This window comes from Ornithodoros turicata, chromosome 8, assembly GCF_037126465.1.
Source record: "Ornithodoros turicata isolate Travis chromosome 8, ASM3712646v1, whole genome shotgun sequence".
NCBI lineage: Eukaryota > Metazoa > Arthropoda > Arachnida > Ixodida > Argasidae > Ornithodoros > Ornithodoros turicata.
The window spans coordinates 21866465-21888683 of NC_088208.1; the positions used below are offsets into that span (position 1 = coordinate 21866465).

The 22219-nt window shown below is 45.6% G+C and overlaps 1 protein-coding gene across 1 annotated transcript in view; it reads right to left on the reverse strand.

The window, feature by feature from the left end:
* LOC135366322 (parathyroid hormone/parathyroid hormone-related peptide receptor-like) overlaps positions 1 to 22219 on the reverse strand; it is a gene marked incomplete at its 3' end in the record, with an annotated part of 34018 nt that overhangs the window by 8726 nt on the left and 3073 nt on the right. Inside the window, exons 2-5 of the mRNA XM_064598994.1 lie at positions 6149 to 6298; positions 5298 to 5408; positions 3810 to 3946; positions 3279 to 3373 (exon numbers count right to left, since the gene is read on the reverse strand). Coding sequence (XP_064455064.1) covers positions 3279 to 3373; positions 3810 to 3946; positions 5298 to 5408; positions 6149 to 6281 — 476 coding nt within the window. The remainder of the gene's footprint in view (positions 1 to 3278; positions 3374 to 3809; positions 3947 to 5297; positions 5409 to 6148; positions 6299 to 22219) is intronic.

Consider the following 22219-nt stretch of genomic DNA (forward strand, 5'->3'; position numbering starts at 1 on the left):
CTATATAAGGGCTTTACCCGGACGGTCGATGTGAAGTTTTAGCATACAGAGAGCGCGTCGAAGAACCAAGAAAATAAATAAACAGCAAAAATAACACAGCGAAAAAAAAAGAAAGAAAATAATAGCAGAATGGAAAACAAAAAAGGTGCGACTTGAAGGAGAAATAACCGTAGAGAGGTGTGCGCGGGTGCGGTTACATCCGCGGGCGCGCGAGGATATCCGCGCGACTAGAAATATAACGCTTTGAAATCCGCGCGGATTAACTGAGAATGAAGACCGCGCGCCCGCGAATACGCACATTTTATCCGCAAATAAGCCTTAGTGTCTCTGTCGACGTCCCTTACAGTTTCAATAATGAACTTCACCACATAGCTCGCGCCTATTACCAAACACCACCCCGAATGACATCGTAACTTCCCCTGATTTGCTGAAAACTGGGGGCGTACGCCATTGTTGTGGCATTATGCCGTTCATAACTACCACGAAAATGGCGTACTCCCCCGCTATGCAGTGAAGCCCTGTTTTTAGAGTGTGGGAAGCCATGATAGAGAAGACGCATCAAATACAAAATGGCGCCGATGTAATCGGCGCCAGCGTGCAGAACATGCTAGCGAACGACAAAACCATTATGTTCATTCGCAGGGATCTAGAAAACTGCAGTAAGTTTGTCGAATTTGTTGATTGCAATCAATTGCTAGAACGTTACTGTAGGGAATGACATCTTTTTTGGCCCAGATATCGCGGCCGTGTGCACCGAGAGAAGCGAGTTTGTTGCACCTCCCGTAGACCCTCATGTATTAAAAATTTGACAAACTTTAATTCGCCAAAAATCAGTGGAGCAGGCCTTGAAAAAATGTGTCATTCCCTAGATAAACCCGAGAAAAACACGCCTGTTCCTGTTTCGTGTAGAAATTTAGCGAGGTTTACGAGAACCCTGTGAACCAAAAATTCCTTATATAGACTGTGCGACAAACTTGTGGCGCTGCGATACGGCCTCCAGAGAAAGCATACCTCGCGTGATAGCCGCCGGGTAGCCAGCTTTGTTTACATGTGAAGTGCGAGTGTCTTATTGTTTTAATCGCTGGAACTGGAACTGGAACACTGGAATTGTTGCACCGCAAACTGCGCAAGCACCTAAAAGACCTCTTCACTAGGGACGATATGTTTCATTTCTCCTTATTTCTGTGCTTGCAATACCACCGAGGGCACTAGACTCCATGATAGGCAAGCCTGAGCACTAGACTCGCAGCGAATAGCGTTCGTGACGCCCTTACATGAGGTGTGCACAACATGAGCGAATATATTCTATTTCTCTTGTTCTCCTTTCGATGAAACTGAATGAGGACTTGGAAAATGAATAATGATTTTCAGTTGCCACTTCCGTGAGGGTGAAACGCTGCTGAATACAGTATCGCCGTCAGATGCGCCTTCCAAATGAAAACTTCATTTCGAGATAATGATTGTGGTGTTTCATCGCCAGAGCCCAGGGGCGATATTGCTCCAGGTAATTTGGTTGGTGAGGCTCACCGTGAGAACACGTTGTTCCAAAAGTTTAATATTTACGCGCCGAACATTTCACAACCGTGGTGCCGCAAGCCCACGTCGGTAGCAGAGGTAAAAAAACTCATGTCGATGGCGGGCTGCATATTTGTGGTATGCATCTTTCTGTATAAATTATTCTGTGAGGATCTCTTTAGCGTTATTATTTCGGAAGATGTTGGAAAACATTGAAGCACAAGTTCGGACCATATGCTGTGACCACACACGTTTATTTGTATGAATAAAGCGGCTTAGACGTCTGATGAAAGTGTATGTGTCATTTTACCGAATATAGCGGGAAAGGCTTTCATGTGAGTAATTTGTTTCCCAGAAAAAAAAACTCAGATAAACAAAGCTCCGCACGTTCACCTTGAACTCGCAAATTCTGGTATAACGAGGAGGAGAAGGTATGATGCCACGTCACCGATGACGACACAGGGGCAACTCGTTCTGGTTCGCTGGTCAGTGGGGGTCAGCCCCGTCCTGTCCCTTTGCCGCCGTAAACCAGTTTTGCTAGTTCCCCCGGAGAATTAGGGGATATGAGGAGCGGCCGAATCATGACCGAGCCAGGGGCAATGCTTTTTCAAAACCCCGAACAGCCGAGTAGCAGACGACAGCTGAGTAACAGACAATATTTCTCTGGACGAATCAGCGAGCGTGGCCCCTGACGTAGCGTCAGCGCGTAGTACTGCTCTCCACCGCCGTTGCGAAAGGTCGCTTTCTGCGGCGCACTTTAAACTCAATTTCGATAATTATGACTCTGTGGTGTGAATTACTTCTCATGGTGCATCTTACTGGCCTACAGTTTTATAGGAAGAAAACAGGGGGGTTAAAAAATGACTTCTGCGCTACTTTAAGTACTTAGCGCGGTAAGTTGTAACGTCATTCGTGCGGTGCCACATGGACAGTTTTAATCAGCGTTGTCAGAGAACGACAGTTTTAATGGCCGAGGAACGCATATCCCTGATGTTGGTTTTAATGGCATTTGCCTTAATGCCATTTTCTACTTACTCAGTTCGCCACAACTCATTCTCCCATGATATGCCTACACTCGCTCCTTTCCATTGTTAACACATATAATTTTTGGTTTGCATAAAACCACTCTCTACTGTACAACACAATATTATTTTATATGTCGGAGATTTCTCAAGCGGCGTTTGACGAAGGAAGACCCAAATTGCTAGAAATCATTAACAGCGAAAGAACTTGAGATGTCGCGGTATTGCCTGTTTTGGATTCGGCACGGGTTGGCAAATACGTTAAGTGACCACGTTATTCGAACGCATTAGAACTGCTCCACACGAAGACACACATGATATTATTATATTTCAGAGTATCAACGCATTTTCAACACGTTAAACTAGGTTTATTTTTTTAAAACGTATCATACCTTACTTAGTGAGTGGGCCGCGTCGATATCATGGTTTCGTGTCGTTCGAAACCGGAATTCCATTACACGATAATGTAATTTTTCGTGCCCATGTGGCTCGTATATGAATGGTATATTCTACAAAAAGCACCATTGCAAAGCGCATATTCCAAAGTAAACACCATTTCACGGGGTGTATTCCATTTAGAACACTGTTTGAGATGGATGTTTTGCAACCACCTCTTTCAAAATACCTTTCAGTTGGGCTTACAGAATTAAAAAAAAAATGCTGCACGCTGGAAGTTGTTAAAAAGTACTGTGTGGTAACCAGGTGCAACGTGCAAATTAGCAGTATCTTTTATTATCTTACTTGATGGATGCCAGTATGGTGAAGGCGACGACCAGGCTGATGAAGGACACTGTGTATCCCACCTTAGACATGAATTTAATACTCCTCAGGTGAGGCTGGAAAATATAACATATATAATATAATGGCAAAGACTCTAGTCCTGAGGGGTTGATAGATTAGTAGAATATATGACGTGGAGGTGTTACCCGACACTGCTTACAAAAAAACAAAAACCTGAAAACTCGAAACGAATCTGGAACGACGAAATTCATATAGATATTTCTTATAATTCATATAATTCTGCCACAGTTCATCAACAGGGAAATCCGACAGCTTTAATATCTTCAATTTTTTTCTTACGTTTTATTTATCTATTTCATTTCATTTATGTCAGTCTCACTAGGCTACATTATGCGATTTCAACTAAGTTAACATTGTACTGTATTGCGTTTATTTGCATTTGAGATGAGTGGCAATTGACACGCCTTCACAATACGGTGTCGACCCGTCTTCGAACGCCAACCTGAAGCGACGTGCTCAAAACATGCTCACCTCGAAGAAGGTAATGTTTAAGGCGTAAATATCTTGCAGTCCTCCCGAGATGCACTGGGAGTAATTGGTCCACACTTGCCCGAGCTCGGGGTTCAAATACCATGACCCGTTTTCAGTGCAAAATTTGCTCGCCGTTCCTGCGTGCAAGAAGAACGCGCGTGTCGCACTGCTAGTTTTTAGGTAGAACCATACAGCCAAATGAGCAATGAATCACGTCATTTCAAACATTGCAATCGAATTGCATACATTGCACCACACTAAAATAAGGTCATCTAGTTTTATTTCGCCAATATTAGAATGCCCCTTCGAATGGGATGTACTACTTCCGACACACTTGTCTGTGACCTCCAGCTCGTGGCGCAGTGGTCCTCTATCGGCGGTGTCGCGCGCGACGGAGCAGTGCCAAAATCGTATCCGAGGGGCAACCGTGCTGACCTGCGCGGCCACATAGGCATCGCTAGCAGACGTCGTCCATGTACGATTACCCCTCCCGGTAGGTGGCGCCCCCTAGGAGTCGATTTTACACCGCCGACAGGGGACCGTTGGACCACTGGCTAAAGTTTACTGCATTCTTCAAAACAGAACTTCCTCACACGAACGCCAGCCACTGTGCAGATTCGTACCGTTATCCCACCTGATTTGTGGAAAGCGCCGGGCGTACGTCTTTTTGCGACAATTAACATAACCACACAAGTGTCACTAAAAGGCGTACACTTCTCCGTTTTCCCCAGATTTGGGACAGAACGATGTCATCCGGGATGACGGTTAGCAAGAGGTGTGCTGTGCGGTGAAGTTCTGTTTTGAGAGTTTGACAAGTGTGTCGCACGAATACATCGGTGAACTCCACGTTGAGCGCATATCCAAACAAATGAAGAATACTGATGTAGTCCAACCCTGGACGTATTTCATTTTCTGTTCTTCATAATACGACTTGACGCACCCATATCAGACCTGAGATTCATTCTGAGACTGCGCTTCTGGGATTTCCTTCAAAAGAGCGGTAATGGGTTCCCAAGCAGCACAATGTACTGAAAGTCGAGTGCAATAGGGGTGGACGGTATGTGTCTTATCAATGTTCCTTAGTTTCACGAGTCTGTTCAAGGTCTCCCACCTACCCGTCCCCCCCCTATTGCACTTGACTTTCAGTACATTGTGCTGCTTGGGTTAAAACTGTACGCAGAGCTAATCTTTTAAATCATTCAGTGCCTCCACACGCCAAGCGTCCTGGAACCAGTGCGACCTACTTTTCAATTGTTTTCTTTCTATTTCTATTCTATTCTATGTACGCAGAGCAAGAGTGTCGTTATGTCGTTACCAGCTGTTAGGGAAAATGGTCCAATCAGAATTGTTTTCGTCTTCAAAAAGAAACTGGTACGAAAGCGCTTATCCTTACACCTAGTGTGACTGTTCAAAACTATCACGTTGCGCTGGAGCGGTAAGGAATGTTGCAATGTAGAAATTTCTTACACAGCAGATCAAATAACTCACGTGAAGTATCGAAGCCATAGGGATATGCTGGGCAGGGAAGCTCCACTGTACTGTTAGCTTCAATAGAATCCCAGCAGAGGATGCCATCCCATATTTGTGGGCAGAACGGCTCTGGAACAGGAATGGTAAGACGCAGCATCTTATCACATCCGCGTGGAGGGGCAAGCGGAAAACTGCATCAAGATAATTATGCACTTATATCGTACGTACGGCTAGGACATTCAAAATTCAGGTGATGGACCTGGAGCGGGCTACAAAAAAAGAAAATACGCCACGGAGGGGTCGAATCCGCCATGAAAAGATCAATAGCGCTCCAGCAAAGAGCGCAGCGGATGTCGTCGCCCTCGCGTGAAACCTCAGCGAGACGGCACAGCGGTCGCTGTTGCTCGGCCTCGCAAGCTCAGGAAGCAACGGCATTACTGGGTTCGGGTCACGTGGTTCGGGCTGAGACTGAGCTTCCTTGGCGGAGCAAGGCAAAGCGCCTCGTCGCGAACGACTTGACCTCACGCGCCCAATGTAACAAGCGATCCCGCTTTGGATCAACCAGAATGTCTGCCACGCGCATTTGGAGTCTCCAATGATGATTGTAACCAATCGTCATTGAACATGCGCGTAGCGTCTCCTAGCGTGTAACGCGTCAACTTCTCAAATAGCATTATATCCAATGCTCCCTGACAGTTTGACACGTATTGCACACTTAGTGGCGCTGCCTGCATGTGCAGTGGCGGGTAGTTTCAATGGTCATTGAAGTCTGCCCGTGTTGCAGGGGTAAAACACGAATTCTTGCTCGGGGATGCAACAAAGTTGCTCCAGGTCGTCGTAGTGGAATTCGCGATAAGATATTACCTTACCAGATACGTTGCCTCCTGGAGTCGCTGAATCCGGGATACTTTGGAATGTGTTTGAAAGACTGTCAGCAGCCTTGCCTTCTGTACATCGCCGCTTCGCCTCGTTCAGTGTTGTAAGCATCGTTGCCGACAGCATCTATGAATGTCGATAACCTGAGTGCAGAAAAGGCTCCAGTATTGCAACCGTTCTTTTAAATGTATATTTATAGCCCGTAACAACTGCAGGGTAACCACCACCTGTTTTAACAGTGCTGCACCCAAACTATTCCCGTAAGAGTCAGCTTTTCAGTCTATGTTCCATCTAAAAAGACGATGCAGTGCTCGACTGATTCGGAACTGCATGGCAACGCAATCCATATCTATCACGTTCTATATACAAAAGACGCTGAGAAACCTCTTTTGCCCTAGCTCCTTTCTGACCTTTTCACGTCGCCAACACGCAACCCGACTGGCTGTCTCATCTAATCAATATACGCACCATGAGAACTTTTCTGTAGTATCAACAGAAAATGTCGCAACCGGGCACCGAGACGTCGAAAAGAAACGCAGCCGTTCTGTCAATATGACAAAGAAATATCTCCCGGAGGGATGTCCCACAGTGACATCCTTTCCTTTTTCAACCAATGAAGCTCGGCTCTCTGTACATTGCACATTGTCCCCGAACATACATAGTATTGCGCTGTCTGAGGGGGCAGACGTGTTTGGGGAAGGAAACACTGTCTTGTCTGTTTGTGTGACGTGCATTGGACGTGCAGATATCTTTGTTTCGAAACATGCGAATCTACCTCAGAACGTTCTGGTATCCCGCTACAAAGCAATATACTTGTTCTAATTGAAAATATTGAATTGAAAATATTGAAAACATCCAGGGTAGAGTCGACATCCAAGAGGTAGTAGTACACGGTACACAGTGAAGCTTTCTTGGTTTACTGCATCACACTAGCTTTCATGCAGTAGACTGCATTTGGTCAGGTGTAAAGGAAATCACAGAGGAGCAAGTACTATATGCCATCGGGAGGACCACGTGGTATATAGTACTTGCCTTGCCGTGGCGGTGCTGTACCTGCGTGGTATATAGTACTTGCCTTGCCGTGGCGGTGCTGTACCTGCGTGGTATATAGTACTTGCCTATATAGCCGTATTACACCTGACGAAATGCAGTCTACTGCATGAAAGCTAGTGTCATGCAATAAACCAAGAAAGCTTCACTGTGTGTATCTTGTTTAGTAACTTAAAGGAAGGAATTTAGAACTGCTTCCGTTTCATGCGAAGTTCTTCTGTCAGAGCTCGATTACATGAACTCCACCGATCTCAGATACAACGATTGGGAAGCATCGATCTTTTCTGATAATTATTATTAAACGTTTTGCGACACACCCTCCCACACCACGGTTAGGAACAGATTCACGTGAACGACGGCTATTTGTATCGATATGAACCGGCATTCAATGTTTTATCTATTATATTCTATCTATTACATCTATCTCCCGCGGTCATTGCCGCCCGAACAACGCCGAATATCCTCTAGATGTGCGAATGATGTCCTAAGAAATTTGTACATCCGATGGATATCCCTCGGATATCCATCGGACGTATCAATTCGTTAGGGCATTATTCGTACATGCAGAGGACATTCGGTGTTGTTGGGGCGCTCTTCGTGAGAAGGAGAGAATAGGGAAATGGTAAACTGCGTTTTCGTTGTATGATAGAACGGGTATTATCAATAACAACAACAACAACAAAAATGTTACGATGAACAGCCTTCATTCAAACTAACGTGCAAGTAAGCGTTCGATACACTTTCAGGCACCAAAATGCTGCAAATATTTCAGGTTGACTACATTAACTTGGCTGGCATGCAACTTTGAGACATCATTGACACGAGACAAGAGTTACACGGGTTGGTATCCAACGCGGGGTTCGGGCCATGCCCCGGATTTTCTGAGCGCAGACAAAAATACTTGTTCATCATATATATTGTTCTGGCTATAATTTATTAAACTACTATTGTGAATCGTGTATGCCAACTACATCCTTGACTCACTGTCTAACGAGCAGCAGACAAAGAATACAGTGCTTTCTATGCAGGGACATTAAGGTCATCAGAGCGCACCACTGGGGTATCTGATCTAGACGATGGAACAGCGGAAAGGCAGCTTTCGTTGTAAAAAAAGAGAGAAAGAAGGGAAAGGGAAAACAAAAAAGGGAAATCAGAATGGAACAGCCGTGAATAAAACGCATTGTCAATGAAAATGCATGCAAACAGACTCACACCGACTCCATCGTACAACGTGAACTCTTTCGTATCAAAGTCGTAAAATTTATTATCCGAGAGTATAGTTTAAATGGGAAGGTTGCGATGCCTTTTAACAATAGCTAACGCTCATCTAACCATGCCTTCAGGATCTTAGAGACCACAGTGCCCTCTGTGCACCACGGAACGAAATCTCAGTTGGTGATTCAGGAGATCAAATGGTTTGGAAGGGATGTCTCTGATTACGACATTCACGCGAAATCCGAGAGGTCGGAACTCAAGTCGAAGAAGACGGGCAGAAAATCCAGTGACCCGATAAGGAAATGTTAAGGGGATAGCATTAGGCCGAGAGGCGTCGTTATTTCGAACAGAGACTGTTCGAAATATCGGCGGCTCTCGTCCTCACTTAAAGTCGCAGAAGGTTCTCGTGCGATCTCGGATGAGACGCAAGAAAGTCACCCTATACCTTTACATTCCGAATGAAGTTTCCAGTCCACAAAATTTGACGTCTTTCGGTCCACAAAATTTGACGCATCTGCGTCTCATCGTCATTCATGTAGCAGTAGTATAGTTATCGTTGTTGTCCGCATCCAGCCGCGATATCAACATTATCGGCAGGGTGTTTCCCATAATCTATTGCTGAACTTTCATTAGACCCTTAAAAGATTTAGAAAACTGATATATCAACAGTCAATGGTGAACTTGATAAGGATACGCAACAAATTTCGTTCGCGTGTGCGCTCCAGAATATAAAGCCAAGCTAAAGGAGCACTGATGAGACATATAGATCGAAACCCTGTTTTTATTCGTCAAGCTGTCCGTCAGGAACCAGACGCAAAAAAACATTTTCGCCGTGCGGTGTATTGTGAACGCGGAATCAAGTTCACAAAATTCTCGAAATACAAAGACGCTTGGAGAAAGCAGCCTCAGATACAGCCTGCACGATCTCACGCGTTTTAACGCGCTGCGTTTCGCGTGACGTCGGCAAGTTCCCGCGCCTTTTGTCATTTGTTCCTTTCGTCTCAGCTCGCGCGCTGCTTATGCCCGCTTCAGCTGCGGCCGGTCCACGTTACGAGTCAAATGATCGGCCCTGCGTGGGGGGGGGGGGGGGGGGGGGGGGAGGGGATAGGTGACGTCACAACATTACCCTCCAACCCGGCGAGGACGGTGGCAGCTTGGTGGAAGGGTATACACACTCTAAGAAAGAAAAAAAAAGGTGTGAAAAGGTGGTAACTGTAGGTGGTAAAATGAACTTCACCGCATAGCACGCTCTTAGCCAACCATCGTCTCGAATGATATCGTTATCTGCCCTGATTTGTTGAAAACGAGAGGCGTACGCCTTTTCTGTGACACTTATGCTGTTCATAATTGTCACAGAAAAGGCGTACGCCCCCCGTTTTCAACAAATCAGGGCAGATAACGATATCATTCGAGATAATGGTTGGCTAGGAGAGTGCTATGCGGCGAAGTTCATTTTTAAGAGTGCAAGGCAAGTCCATAAACCCATACGAGACGGTGTAGAAATGGTTGTCCGTGCCACAACTACATTTGCGAAGACAATGTACAAGTAGTAGAAAAGCAAGATAATGGGCACTTTTATGCCACCTCCCATACAAGAGCTGTTAAAAGTAAATAGCATATATTTCTGTTCGCGTGGTACTTGGGGAAACTCTCCATTCATCATCTCGCAATAAAGTTGTTGCTGTTGTTGTTGGTACGTGGGAAAAGCACCATTTCGTTCATCTGTTGCGCTGTTTAATTTTCAAGAAAAGCTTTGGAACAGCAACGGCCAGACCCAAGAAGACTATAACAAGCTCGGCTCACTTAAAGCAGCTAAAAAACAACTCTTCCCCTTGACTTCACATGGGGAAGCACCCACTAAGTGAGTTGGAATGAGAAGCCGTATATTGTTTCGGCCGACAACGACAACAATAAATGAAGGAGAAGCGATGATGACATGGGCCGAAGGGCAGTTAAAGGTCCCAGAAGAAGCAAATTTCCTCAGACTCAAAAGAACAGTAGGAAGGTTACTTGAATGGTAAGACGTAACTATAGGTGAGCGTTCCTGGAACTGTATTCGTTGCTTCCAGCTATGCTTTCCGTTTCTGTTGCAGATTTTATTTTTTCTTTCGAATTCGGGGAAGTCTTGCCTTGCGTGCGGCTGTAACGACAGCGTCATGCCTTCCATAATGAAGGAAGCCTGAGCTATGAGATATGGGCTTCTTGCGCCTTCGCATACCATAAGTCTGGCTTTCTTCACTGTGGAGGTCGTCCACCAGCTCGCCTGCATCTATGCTAGAATACATTAGTGTCATGTCTTAAGCGAAATGTTCAGCAAGTTTCGTTGGCGAAGTTGCTTACAAAAGCGACCAGAAACAATTATACTTACCCGTATAGAACAAAGAAAATTCGTGTAATAACACTGTTTCAGTTCAGGACGAAAGACCGAGTCTCTAAGATAAGACGCTTCGTTTCTAATCCGATGTATTCCGTTCCCAATGATAGGGAGTTTTGGTACGTCGGAAGAACTCCACACTCTTAAAAATGAACTTCATGGCATAGCGCGGTCTAATAGCCAACCATAAACCCGAATGACATTGTTCTCTCCCCCGATTTATTGAAAACGGGAGGCGCGTACGCCTTTTTTTTTACCACTCATGCAGTACATGATTGGTACAAAAAAGACGTACGCCTCCCGTTTTCAAATCAAATCAAAGACGAGAACGATGTTGGTTCAGGATGATGGTTGGCTAGGAGCGTGCTATGAGGCGAAGTTCATTTTGGCCCACTTGAGTGCGGCCAACAACGGCAAGCTACCTCGACACCCCCCCCCCCCCTCATTTTGGCTCAGGCGTCAGTCGTGACGTTGCCCACATACGTGAGGCCGACAACGGCAAGCCCTTTCACCACCACCACCATAATTTTGGCTGGCTGGGGTTTTTCCTGGGTTTTCCTCAGACGTTTTCAGACGTATGTCGGCACAGTTCCCTTAGAAGTCGGCCCAGGACGCACATTCCCCCAGGGCGTCAGTCGTGACGTTGCCCACCCTGTGAGGCCGACAACGGCGAGCCCTTTCACCACCCACCACCACCACCACCACCTCATTTTTAAGAAGGCAGAAGGCAGGTGCTCAACGACCCATTTAACACTTTGCTCTCTCCGACGAACTCATGCACCCTCTACGCATCTCCAAACTTCATCCTCTATCCTCCACCCGTCTTTCTTTTCTTTTTTCTTTTGCTATAGTCGTGACGACGCCCACTTCTGTGTTGCCAACAACGGCGAGCCGATCCTGCCACTACCCCCCCCTCCCCCCATCCCTGACTTTTAAGAGTGTACGAAAACGGTACGATCAAGGCAGTCATCAAATGCAAGCTCGGCAACGTGATATCACCTGCTTCAAAGAAACGAGGCAATTGGCTTATCATGTTTTTGGATCTGTTATCATGATCACCTTCCTATGACCTAAAACTCGCTAATGTTACCTGTTTCCATAGTGCACCACATCCGCCGTTCCACCAGATTGCTTTAATAGCATTTTCTGTCAGCGGGCTCGCCTTATTATCTGTTTCCACACAACGATAATGCTTATACATTTTCAGAGGCACTGTCATAAAAGATCACCTGCCATATGCAATGAAATTGGAGTGCCCTCAACAAGCACATACTGTATACTTTCGCGTAATTATGTTTCCTCGAAGCAAGGCAATCAAATTTTGAGTAGCGATAGGTAGGACAAAGGTAATTGCTCTTTCTTTAGATTGGTTTTATTCACGTCGTATCGACTTTCTATTAGCGTTATCTTTCTCTCTCACGCCGTACGCTACTAGCACGATAGTAATTAGATAATGGAATTACCTGTTGATAGAGTAGAAGGAAAATGACAAAAAGAAAGAAACCGAGCTAAAGTAGGATTGATACTAAGGGTACTAAAGGGTACTAAAAGGGGGGCGCAAAAGGTACTAAAGATACCGTTACGTGGATAGCAACACAAAAGGAACGGTATTCATCGGTTGTATCGTTCGCGATTTGTGAGCGAAAGAAATCAAAATTTAGGCTTTCCCTCTCCTTCTCAAGAAGCGCGACAATGCGGAGAGTCTCTGGTTTGAGGGCCGACATATGCGGAGAGTCTTTGGATTGATCTCCTCAAACGATCTCGCACGTTGATTGGACAAATCGTTCAGTGTCAGAGCCAATGAGAGCATACTCCGCATATGTCGGCCTTCTTGAGAAGGAGAGGAAGAAGGAAAGCTTTAAAGGACCACTGAGGTAACCCTGGAACTTTGCGTTTTTCTGTGCAGAGTGTTCCCCAACCAATAAAATGAGTTTCTGCGAGAGAACGATGAGCGTGCACCCTTAAAAATTAAATTCACCACATAGCACACAATCCCAGCCAACCATAATCTGGAATGATATTGTTGAAAACGGGAAACGTACGCCATTTTTGTGACACTTATGCTGTTCATAATTCTCACAAAAAAGGACGTACGCCGCCCGTTTTCAACAAATCAGAACAGATAACGATATCATTCGAGATGATGGGGGGGGGGGGGGTATATATAAGTTTAATAAACAGGAGGCGGCGTCCACGCAAGGAGAGGTCAGCCAGACTTATGTCAGCTTGCTACGCCCTGGTGGAGGAAAAAAAAGAAGCGGTGAAGTTCATTTTAGGTAGGTGACCTACAGAGCGAGCGCGAGAGCTGTGTTCCGGACAACTTTGAGAAATCCTTCTCGTGAAAAGAGCATATCGCGGCGTATGCTACTCCCCTCACGTGACCAGTGACGTACAGCGGCACAGCTCAAACATGTATAAGCGGCGCGTGAGCTGCGAACAAAAAACAAAGAAACAGGGCACGGAGTCTCCAATACGTCACGAGGGCATCGTGTCGGCCGTCCGCGGTTGCTTTCTCCAACTGTGTGTTTTTTGTTTTTTTTTTGTAAATTCGATTGCGCAGCTATCACGCTCAGTAGAGCGAAATCGCATGGTGACCCCTGGTGGACAGCTTGACAGATAAGGCTGGATTTCGAGTGACGTTAAATGTCACCTCATTGCTCCTTTAAATTTCTTCAAAAGCAGTTTCTTTCACTCATAGATCACGAACGACGCAACCGATGCACCCCGTTCCTTCGTGTTGGTGTTAAAGTAAGTAATTTTTTTACACCGTTCGGGTGTAAATGTGTTGCCATATGACATGTACTTTTTCGTGTAGGTTTTACACCGCGTGCAGAATGTAACTTATATGAAACGCCACCGCCGCCACCACGGTGCAAATAGTGACTCCAACAGAAAACACAATTTCAAATGGCATATTTTATACAAATCATCATTTCAGGGGGACGTATTTGTTTAAAACACTATTGTTACACCTTTCAGTTGAGTCTAAGGAATTAAACATCTATTAGTATTTGCAAAAAGCGTGTTACACCATGAAATATTGAAAGAAAAGAAAGAAACGTAATGCATGCGTTAAGAAAGCAAAAAAGATGTATAATATCTTTTCGTGTTACACTTATTATCAAAACTGAAGCCGGGTTATTGAGGTTTGTTTTACAAACGCTATGTACGATTCATTCGTTGATGTAGCCGCTACAAAGATTTATCTTGGAAACATCGCAACTCCTCTTCAAAGCAGGCAAACCCACGTCTCCATTGTCTGGCGCTATTCTGTTGAAGAGAACGCGCTTAACGTTGGAGAGCACGAGAAATAAAACGCCTCTCGTACTGCAGCCAAGGGTTGCTTTCATGTTATATGGCCAGCGCTATAAGTGTTTTCCGCTCCAGTAATAGCTATTACGTGATAATGTAAAGTTTACAAAGCTGCTAGCAAATTTGGACCGCGCACAGAAACGCCATTTAGAAGTAATGCCTTGGGCGTGATCGTATAAAGACCGCAGCTTGAGGATGTCTTCAAATACCAGTGGTGCCTCTTACACTTGTAGGTGTTAGTAATGTTAAGGGAAAGAATGGGAGACAGCCGTCTGATTCTTCTCACGTTGAACGCCATTCAGAGTTTAGACGTGCCAGGGTGCGCTCTTTTGTAAGTGCACTTGAGGGCGTGCCGCACACCTCATAAGCGATTTCGACTATGACGCAATCTCATACCGAATGGCTGGCTCCTAGAGCACGGTATTATCCCGTATTGTCCCAAGTTCTTTAGAACCTCCTGCGAAGCGTGGCTTTGCTGCACTGGCAATAAGTGATGGACAAGGTACCTGATATCATTAGCACTGTAAGTCATGTACAAAGCGCCGTATATTATTGCAAATGTACTTCAAGTAAATAACAGAGTATGTTCTAGACAAAAGTACTTTGAAGTCATCAAGCACCTGGCCAAATTAGTTTGTATCACTTCGCGTTTCACTGATTCCCACATGTATGTATATGTATGTATGTATGCATGTATGGGTGTATGTATGCATGTATATCTGTGGGTCGGTATGCATGTATGTATCTATGTATTTTTTAGCAAAACTACCAAGCGTTTTTAACAAGTGCTACGAAGTCCTGCTTGATAACTGCCTCCAGCATCACGATCAGGATCGCCATCGCAACTCCGATCATCATCGTCATCTCTCACCATCGTCATCGTCATCGCTCATCATCGATTTCACTCATATTTGGCCCCCTAGCTAGGGGGTAGCATTCCACTCCTAGAGTGGAAAATCTTTAGTGGAAAACCTAGAGTGGAAAACCACTTTATCGTCAGAATATAATTGTTGTTGTTGCTTGTTAACTGCATATCAGCTGTGCTGTGATGGTGCCAGCTAGTATATAGTCCGTAGAACAACGTGAAAGCTGTAATACACTGCCCAGATTTCAAGCTTCAACGATGGATTTTCTTCTAAAAAGATGCCCTTTCAAGACAGAAGTTATTCATTTCCGTATTTTCCTACTTTTGTCTGGAATCCCCGTTGGGTACTTGAACACTTTACAGGAAATCAGTAGAGAAAAGTACAAGGTACGCACTTTTAAATGTGCTTAACGTAAAGTACAATTAATGCGTCGAAAAGGGGGAAAAAAAGATAAACACTGTCAAGGAGCCCGCGAAGAGGGAATCACACACGTAACATGAAAAACGGTTAGGAGCAACTAAGATTTATTTGAACAAGAACGTTCGTGCCAGAGACTGCACTTCTTCAGGTTACACAACTAAGTGCGACACATCTGTTCTCCTATCTGTTCTCCTGGTATATATACTTGTGTCGCACTTAGTTGTGTAACCTGAAGAAGTGCAGTCTCTTGCACGAAAGTTCTTGTTCAAATAAATCTTAGTTGCTCCTAACCGTTTTTCGTGTTAAAGTACAATTACTGAGAAATCAATTGAGGTAGTATTTGCGAACTTGGTATTTTAAGTACACCCCACCACTGGGGGGGGGGGGGATATATTTATTACACCTGTGGTGATAACAAGGGTGCCTTATCTTGTGACACGCTGCACTGATAACCTGTCACGCGATGCGGACGGGGGCGTTCCTGTCAGCTTTAAAAGACGTGCTATAGCGACGGCATCGAGGCTCTTTCCTGACTATCGGCCAGGCCGAGAGGAGCTGGGGCTCTCTCTCTTGTAACTGGTACGTAATAAATGGCTTTTTGTTGAGTACTTCTCGCCTATAGATGAGCGAACGCGGATGGCTCCGGAGAGTGGGATTGCCTGCGATGCGGCAGGAAAGATGCTCCCACACACACACACAAAAAAAAAAAAAGGGAGGGGGAGGTAGGTGATCCAAACGGGACGTCGGCTTGCTATTCCGCAAAGAAAAAGAAAAATAGATGAAATTAGAATAAAATAAATAAATAAAAATAACTAGGAAATAAAGAATAAACTAACAAACGCATCATACGCTTTGCAGGAGCTGTCACACAAGCTATACGTGTTCGCGACAGTGTCACGTCATGCGATGATTCTGGTCCTCTCCATACCCAGGCAGCACAATGTACTGAAAGTCGAGTGCAATAGGGGTGGACGGGTAGGTGGAAGGCCTTGAACATACCCGTGAAACTAAAGCACATTGATAAGACACATGCCGTCCACCCCTTTTGCACTCGACTTTCAGTATATTGTGCCGCTTGGGTACACACTTTTCGTTCCGGAGCACGTGCCACTATATGACCGCGCGATGCCCTTGCCCAACCCTCTTCCCTTACCTGACATGGTGGTATAGCGACACCCATCGTCGAATACTATACCACTAAAGGCGATCAGGAAGAGCGAGTCGCTAATACTATAGTTATAAAGTTGAACGAAAGCAAAGCAACAGAGAGAGAGCACACAACGACACGCAGACAACTCTCATGAGACGAATGGACCCGTATGGTTCCCATGTGGGCAGCTCCGGTTATTTACGTACATGACCGCAGTCCGGCCATCGTGGGTGCAATTCGGTACCCTTCGATTAATGAACGGACCAGAAATGGTCCTCCATATAGCTATCTACTGATACGCCGAGATCGCACGTATACGCCCTCGTGGGAAGATGGACCATTCGATGGTCTATAGTTGCAACTGATATTGTCCTCAGCGCGGCCACCGTATATACGAGTATATAGTGGATGCCGTTCCGCGACGTTTTGATTTGTTTCTTCTTTTTTCTCTCTTTCGATTCCGTGTTAGCCAACTGTGGCCAACCAAGAGGCAGGCGTACGCCTCTTTGTGTCAATTATCATATATCTAAATTGCCACAAAAAAGCGTACGCCCCCTCTCTCTTCGAATCAGAAGCGATAACCCTATCATTCGTGGCAATGGTTGGCGCAGAGCGTGCTATGCGGTGAAGCTCAGTTTTTAGAGTGTAATAAGACCCAAGCACGGAAAACACCTAATAAGCTCAAGAACACAACAACAACAACAAAAAAAAAAAAGAAGCGGATTTTTTCTTCGGAGGGATTCGCGAGATCTTGTGCGTAGAATATATTCTGGTGACTTTCGTGATGTTAATTGCGTTATTGAGTTGATGACTTTGACTGGTGAGGCAATTTGCAGGCACGAGTAGACAGTTCTGAAACAGCTGAAGAACGCCTCGCAGACGACATTGACGGCGCCGTCGCTTTGGTGATCGAGCGTGTTTGAGAGCGTTGGGACGAGATTGGTGGAGGAAGCATAGACTTGGACGATTGCTCTGCAGACTTACTGGCCTTATGCTCTCGGACACGCTATGCTCCGTTACGCCATAGCGTTACATGATATTTCTTACGCGTCAGCCACGCAAGCGATCGGTATGACGTATTCACAAAAGACGACAGTGCAAACGTACGTGCTTCAATGCAATGCTTACGCAATGCTTCGTGCAAATGTCGTTTTTTTACGTTTCTCGTGTTGACTGTGTCTCGACTATACTTGACTCAGTTTCGGTATTTCCCGATTGCCGGTTCCACACTCAAAGAAGGGAACATATCACCGACACTTTTAGTATATCGTATACGCTATGGCCTTTGCTGCGTAAGGGATAGCGTTGATGGTTCTGCGCAATGCACGAAGCTCTCTTTCTGTTATGGGCGTGCGCAGAAACACCAACGCATTCCCTTACGTACGCAAAGGCCATAGCGTATACCATACATTAAAACTCTCTAGTGGGTCGTACGCCTTTTTGTGACAATCAACGCCACTACACAAGTGTCACTGAAAAGGCGTACGCCTCCCGTTTACAACAATCCGCAGTCTAGAAACTAAACTTCACCGCATAACACACTCTGAGCCAACCATTGCCACGAATGATAGACTTATCGCTTCTGATTCGAAGACAGAGGGGGCGTACGCCTTTTTGTGTCAATTTGGCTATATGATAATTGACACAAAAAAGGCGTACGCCTCCATCTCTCCTCGAATCAGAAGCGATGACCCTATCATTCGTGGCAATGGTTTGCGCAGAGCGTGCTATGCGGTGAAGTTCAGTTTTTAGAGTACAGGGAGACAATGATGCCATTCGTGAGGGTTGGTTGGCTTGGAGAGTGTTGTGTGGTGAAGTCGGCCCAGGACGCACAGCCCCCGCGCTTCTTGCGATAGTTGTCCGCCGGAGCGGGACCGACTACGTCTAGCAGGTCCATCACCACCACGGCCCACCCACATTCTAAAAACAGAACTTCACCACACAGCACGCTCTTAGCCAGTTACCATTCCGAATGACGCCGTTCTGCCCTCTGATTGGATAAAAACAGGAGGCGTACGCCCTTTTTGGAACACTTATGCAGATTAAAAGAGAGAGAGAGAGAAGCGTACACACTTAAAACAAAGCTTGGCCACATATCACGCTGAAGGCCAACCATTGTACAGACTGATATCTTGTCACTCTTGATTTGTTGAAAACGGGAGGCCTAAGCCTTTTTGTGACAATTAACATTTCTGCATAGGCGTCACAAAAAGGCGTACGGCTCCCGTTTTCAACAAATCAGAGAAGAGAACGATGTCACTCGGAATGATGGTTCGCAAGGACCGTGCTATGCGGTGAAGTTTATTTCTAAGCGTGTATGCTATGGTTCGCCTTCACCACTCTCTCTTTAGAGTGGACCTGTTCTTAGGCCGTACTTGTCTCTCGTCACATTATGAATAGCGTATTCCATTTCTAGTGGTTACGACCCTCAATTGTCCGACGAATTGATGATGATGATGGGAGAAAAAAAAATGGAGATGTAATCCCGTTCACCGCGGGACATTGTCCGACCAATTGTTTCCGACCGATAGCGCCGAGACAATGCAATCGATGTACTCAATTTGCGTCGCAGCTCTGTCGAAACTCGAAGATGGGTCACCCCAAGAGAACTGGGATGTAGTGAGTGTTCAATGACTGGACCCTTCTCTTCCTTGCATAATTGAGTACGTGGCGAGCACTGAGTACTCATTGAGTGTCCACAGCGAAAGCCGTCTTCCATACCTTTTTGCGCCGTGGAAGTAATATGGCTCAGTATCTTGGAGGAGTTTCATGGACAATAGTACACACTATACACTCTAAACTTTGGCTTATTTTACATGAAAGCAATGGAATGCGGGCAACGTTGAGACGGATGTGGTGCAGTGATTCCTCGTGACGACTGCAGTGACTCGGAATGAAGAAAGCAACCGAGGGGTCGATGGACTGCACGTGACCGCCGTTGGAGGAAGCTTCAGATCTGAACGCTTGGGCGCGGGCATCACACCGGCGACGAATAGAAAGACGGCAAACCGAAACTGTAATGGGGAAGACGTCCAGTGGCAGAGCGTCTTGCAGCCGCGTCTGCGCGTGTGTTACTGGTCAGACCCATGTGACCGGAGTCACATGTGTTCTCATTGAAGGGACAAAACATGACCATTGGGGCATAGCCTGTTGTACGTCTGTGTATGATCAGATTAAAGGAAAGGAAGAGGCGATGAAGGAAACCGAAGGGAAGGGTGAAACGAAGAAGAACAACGAAAGAACGACGCAGCGTTTAGCAGCATGCTAGAGTCTCGTTAAGGTGGCACTAGAGTCACAAAAGTTTCTTCTTGCAGAGTGAAAGACGGCGTTACCTTGACAGCAACGCAGAAGGAACGGTATCCACCCATTGCGTCGTTCGTGATTTATGAGCGAGAGAAACAGCAATCTACGCTTTCTCCCTCTCCTTCCCAAGAGGTGCGGCAATGCGCAGCCAGTTCTTGCTGGTTTCTGCGAACCATTTGTCCAATCCTTGTGGGGCACTGTTTGAACAGACCAATCGCAGGCCTCTCCGAACTCTCGGACTTCTATGAGAAGGAGAAGGAAAGCGCAAATTGGCGTTTTCTTTCGCGCTCATATGAATCACGGACGAAGCAACCGATGAATCCCGTTCCTTTTGTGTTGATGTCAAGGTAACGGGATCTTTCATACCGCCAGTAGAAATTCTTGCACCATAAGTACTTCTTCCAGTAAAGAGACCTGGACCTCACCGGAACAATTGGAATATATGGCACCAGAGGCATGGCCGAGCAGGTTAAGACATCCCTCTTGTTGGTAGTAGCAAATGTCGTGCTGAAGACTGGGAGGTCGTGGGTTCGAATCCTGGCACCGGCTGTGCTTTTCCCTGGGGTTTCCGAAGACACTTTCCAGACAGTTCCCCCTGAAGTCTGCCCAGGACGCGTACTAACCCTCCTGTTCCCCGCTCCTTCCTGCGCTGTCCTCCCTCCATCTGTCCACGTCTATACGTCGCTCATAGCAACAGTTGCTTCGCGGCGCTAACACAGAATAAAAAAATATATATACAGTATACGGAAGTCGTCGAAAAAGCCAGACAGCCGGCTGGAATCGAACCATTCGCCTCTGCGATTGCCGGTCCAGTGCGTTAACCAATTACGCCACGCTGGCATCTTTTATTTTTTATTTTTCTCGACGACGTACCAAAGGAACTCGGAACAGATACTTTCCATCGTGCTCACGAGTCGCAGGGATTATCTGACTGTTAAGAAGAATTCAGGATGAACAAGCAAGAAATGAAGGGGAAAGTTTTCCGCAAACGGTGTTCCCGCGAAACGCGAGAAAAAGGACAAAAGATGCAGTTTTGCGTGGATTAATTTACATAGGGAAGGAAGTTAGAGAATATGCGTATGCTAATTTTTGGTTGACGGACAGCTTTTGCGAAGAACAAGTGTGAGTGAAAGGAAGCCAGTGAAGAGAGGGAGAAGTAATTCCGTTTTATAATGAGTGATTATAAATGCGCACTGCTCAGCAATCCTGACGAGTAATTCTTGTAAAAACAAACAAAGAAACATGATAAACGAACGCGACTTTGTTTTGCTGATGACAAAAAAAAAAGAAAAAACACAGAAAGAATCCTCTATAACCGAGCCGCGCTCGTACGAAGATTACATTAAGTGCTTCATGCCTTAAGTTTCAAAGTGATTCTTGCAGTGCCACACAGAGAGCTTTAATGACATTTTCCTTAATGTCATTTTATATAGTGAGTAGAGAGCGGATTTTCAGGCACACGCCTTATCGTCGGGAGACGTACAAATGCTGCCTTTCAACGTTCTAAGCACGAATCAGGCCAAAGCGGCCTCGTTAGTACACTAATCGTACTGCCTTTCCCCCTTTTTTCAGGGTATTGGTGCCTTTTTTTTTTAATGGGCGCTGATAAGTGCCCAAACGGGTAGTTTACTTGCTGCTTCGTGTTTATTTCATAGTTTTCGCAACGAATAAATGTTCGGAACAGCCGAGGACACGCTTCGCCGTGCTGCATCACTGAATGCAAGTGTCTCCCCCTGTGACAGAAAGTTTTTTTTTAATTGCGTGTTAGCGCCGCGAAGCAACTGTGGCTATGAGCGGCGTACAGACGTGGACAGATGGAGAGAGGACAGCAGAAGAAGTAGGGGACGGGGGGGGGTGACAGAAAGTGAATTCTTTTTCGTCTGCATCCTTGCTCCCGGTGCAAGACCCCGTCTGCCATTGCAGCTGTGCCTAGTGTTGACCAGGGCTGTATAAGTTACTCACAAAGTGTAATTAACTTACACCTGCATGACTTTCAAAGTAACTAAGTTACAGGAAAAGTAACTTAGACTTAGATGTACCTGAGTTAGTCACAGTTACTCGTGAAACGTAATTGAGTTACTTCTCAATGACTTTCGGTTAATTATGTTCAAGGTGACCACATGTAAAACTTTGGAACACAGTGTATCAAACGTAGTATTTGTTGAAAACAAACTTCTGAAACAACCCACATACTCACTCGCTTGGTAGTGAAGCTGGTAATGCTGATGAATTTGTCCTTAACAGCAGGACATTTTTGTTTTGTAAGTACTCATTGGAATCACTCTGTAACGTTCCACCCCAAGACCTAACACTCGCATGCAAATTCGATTGAAGAAGTAACTTTCCTCGGAGTACAAGTTACTCGAAAAATGTA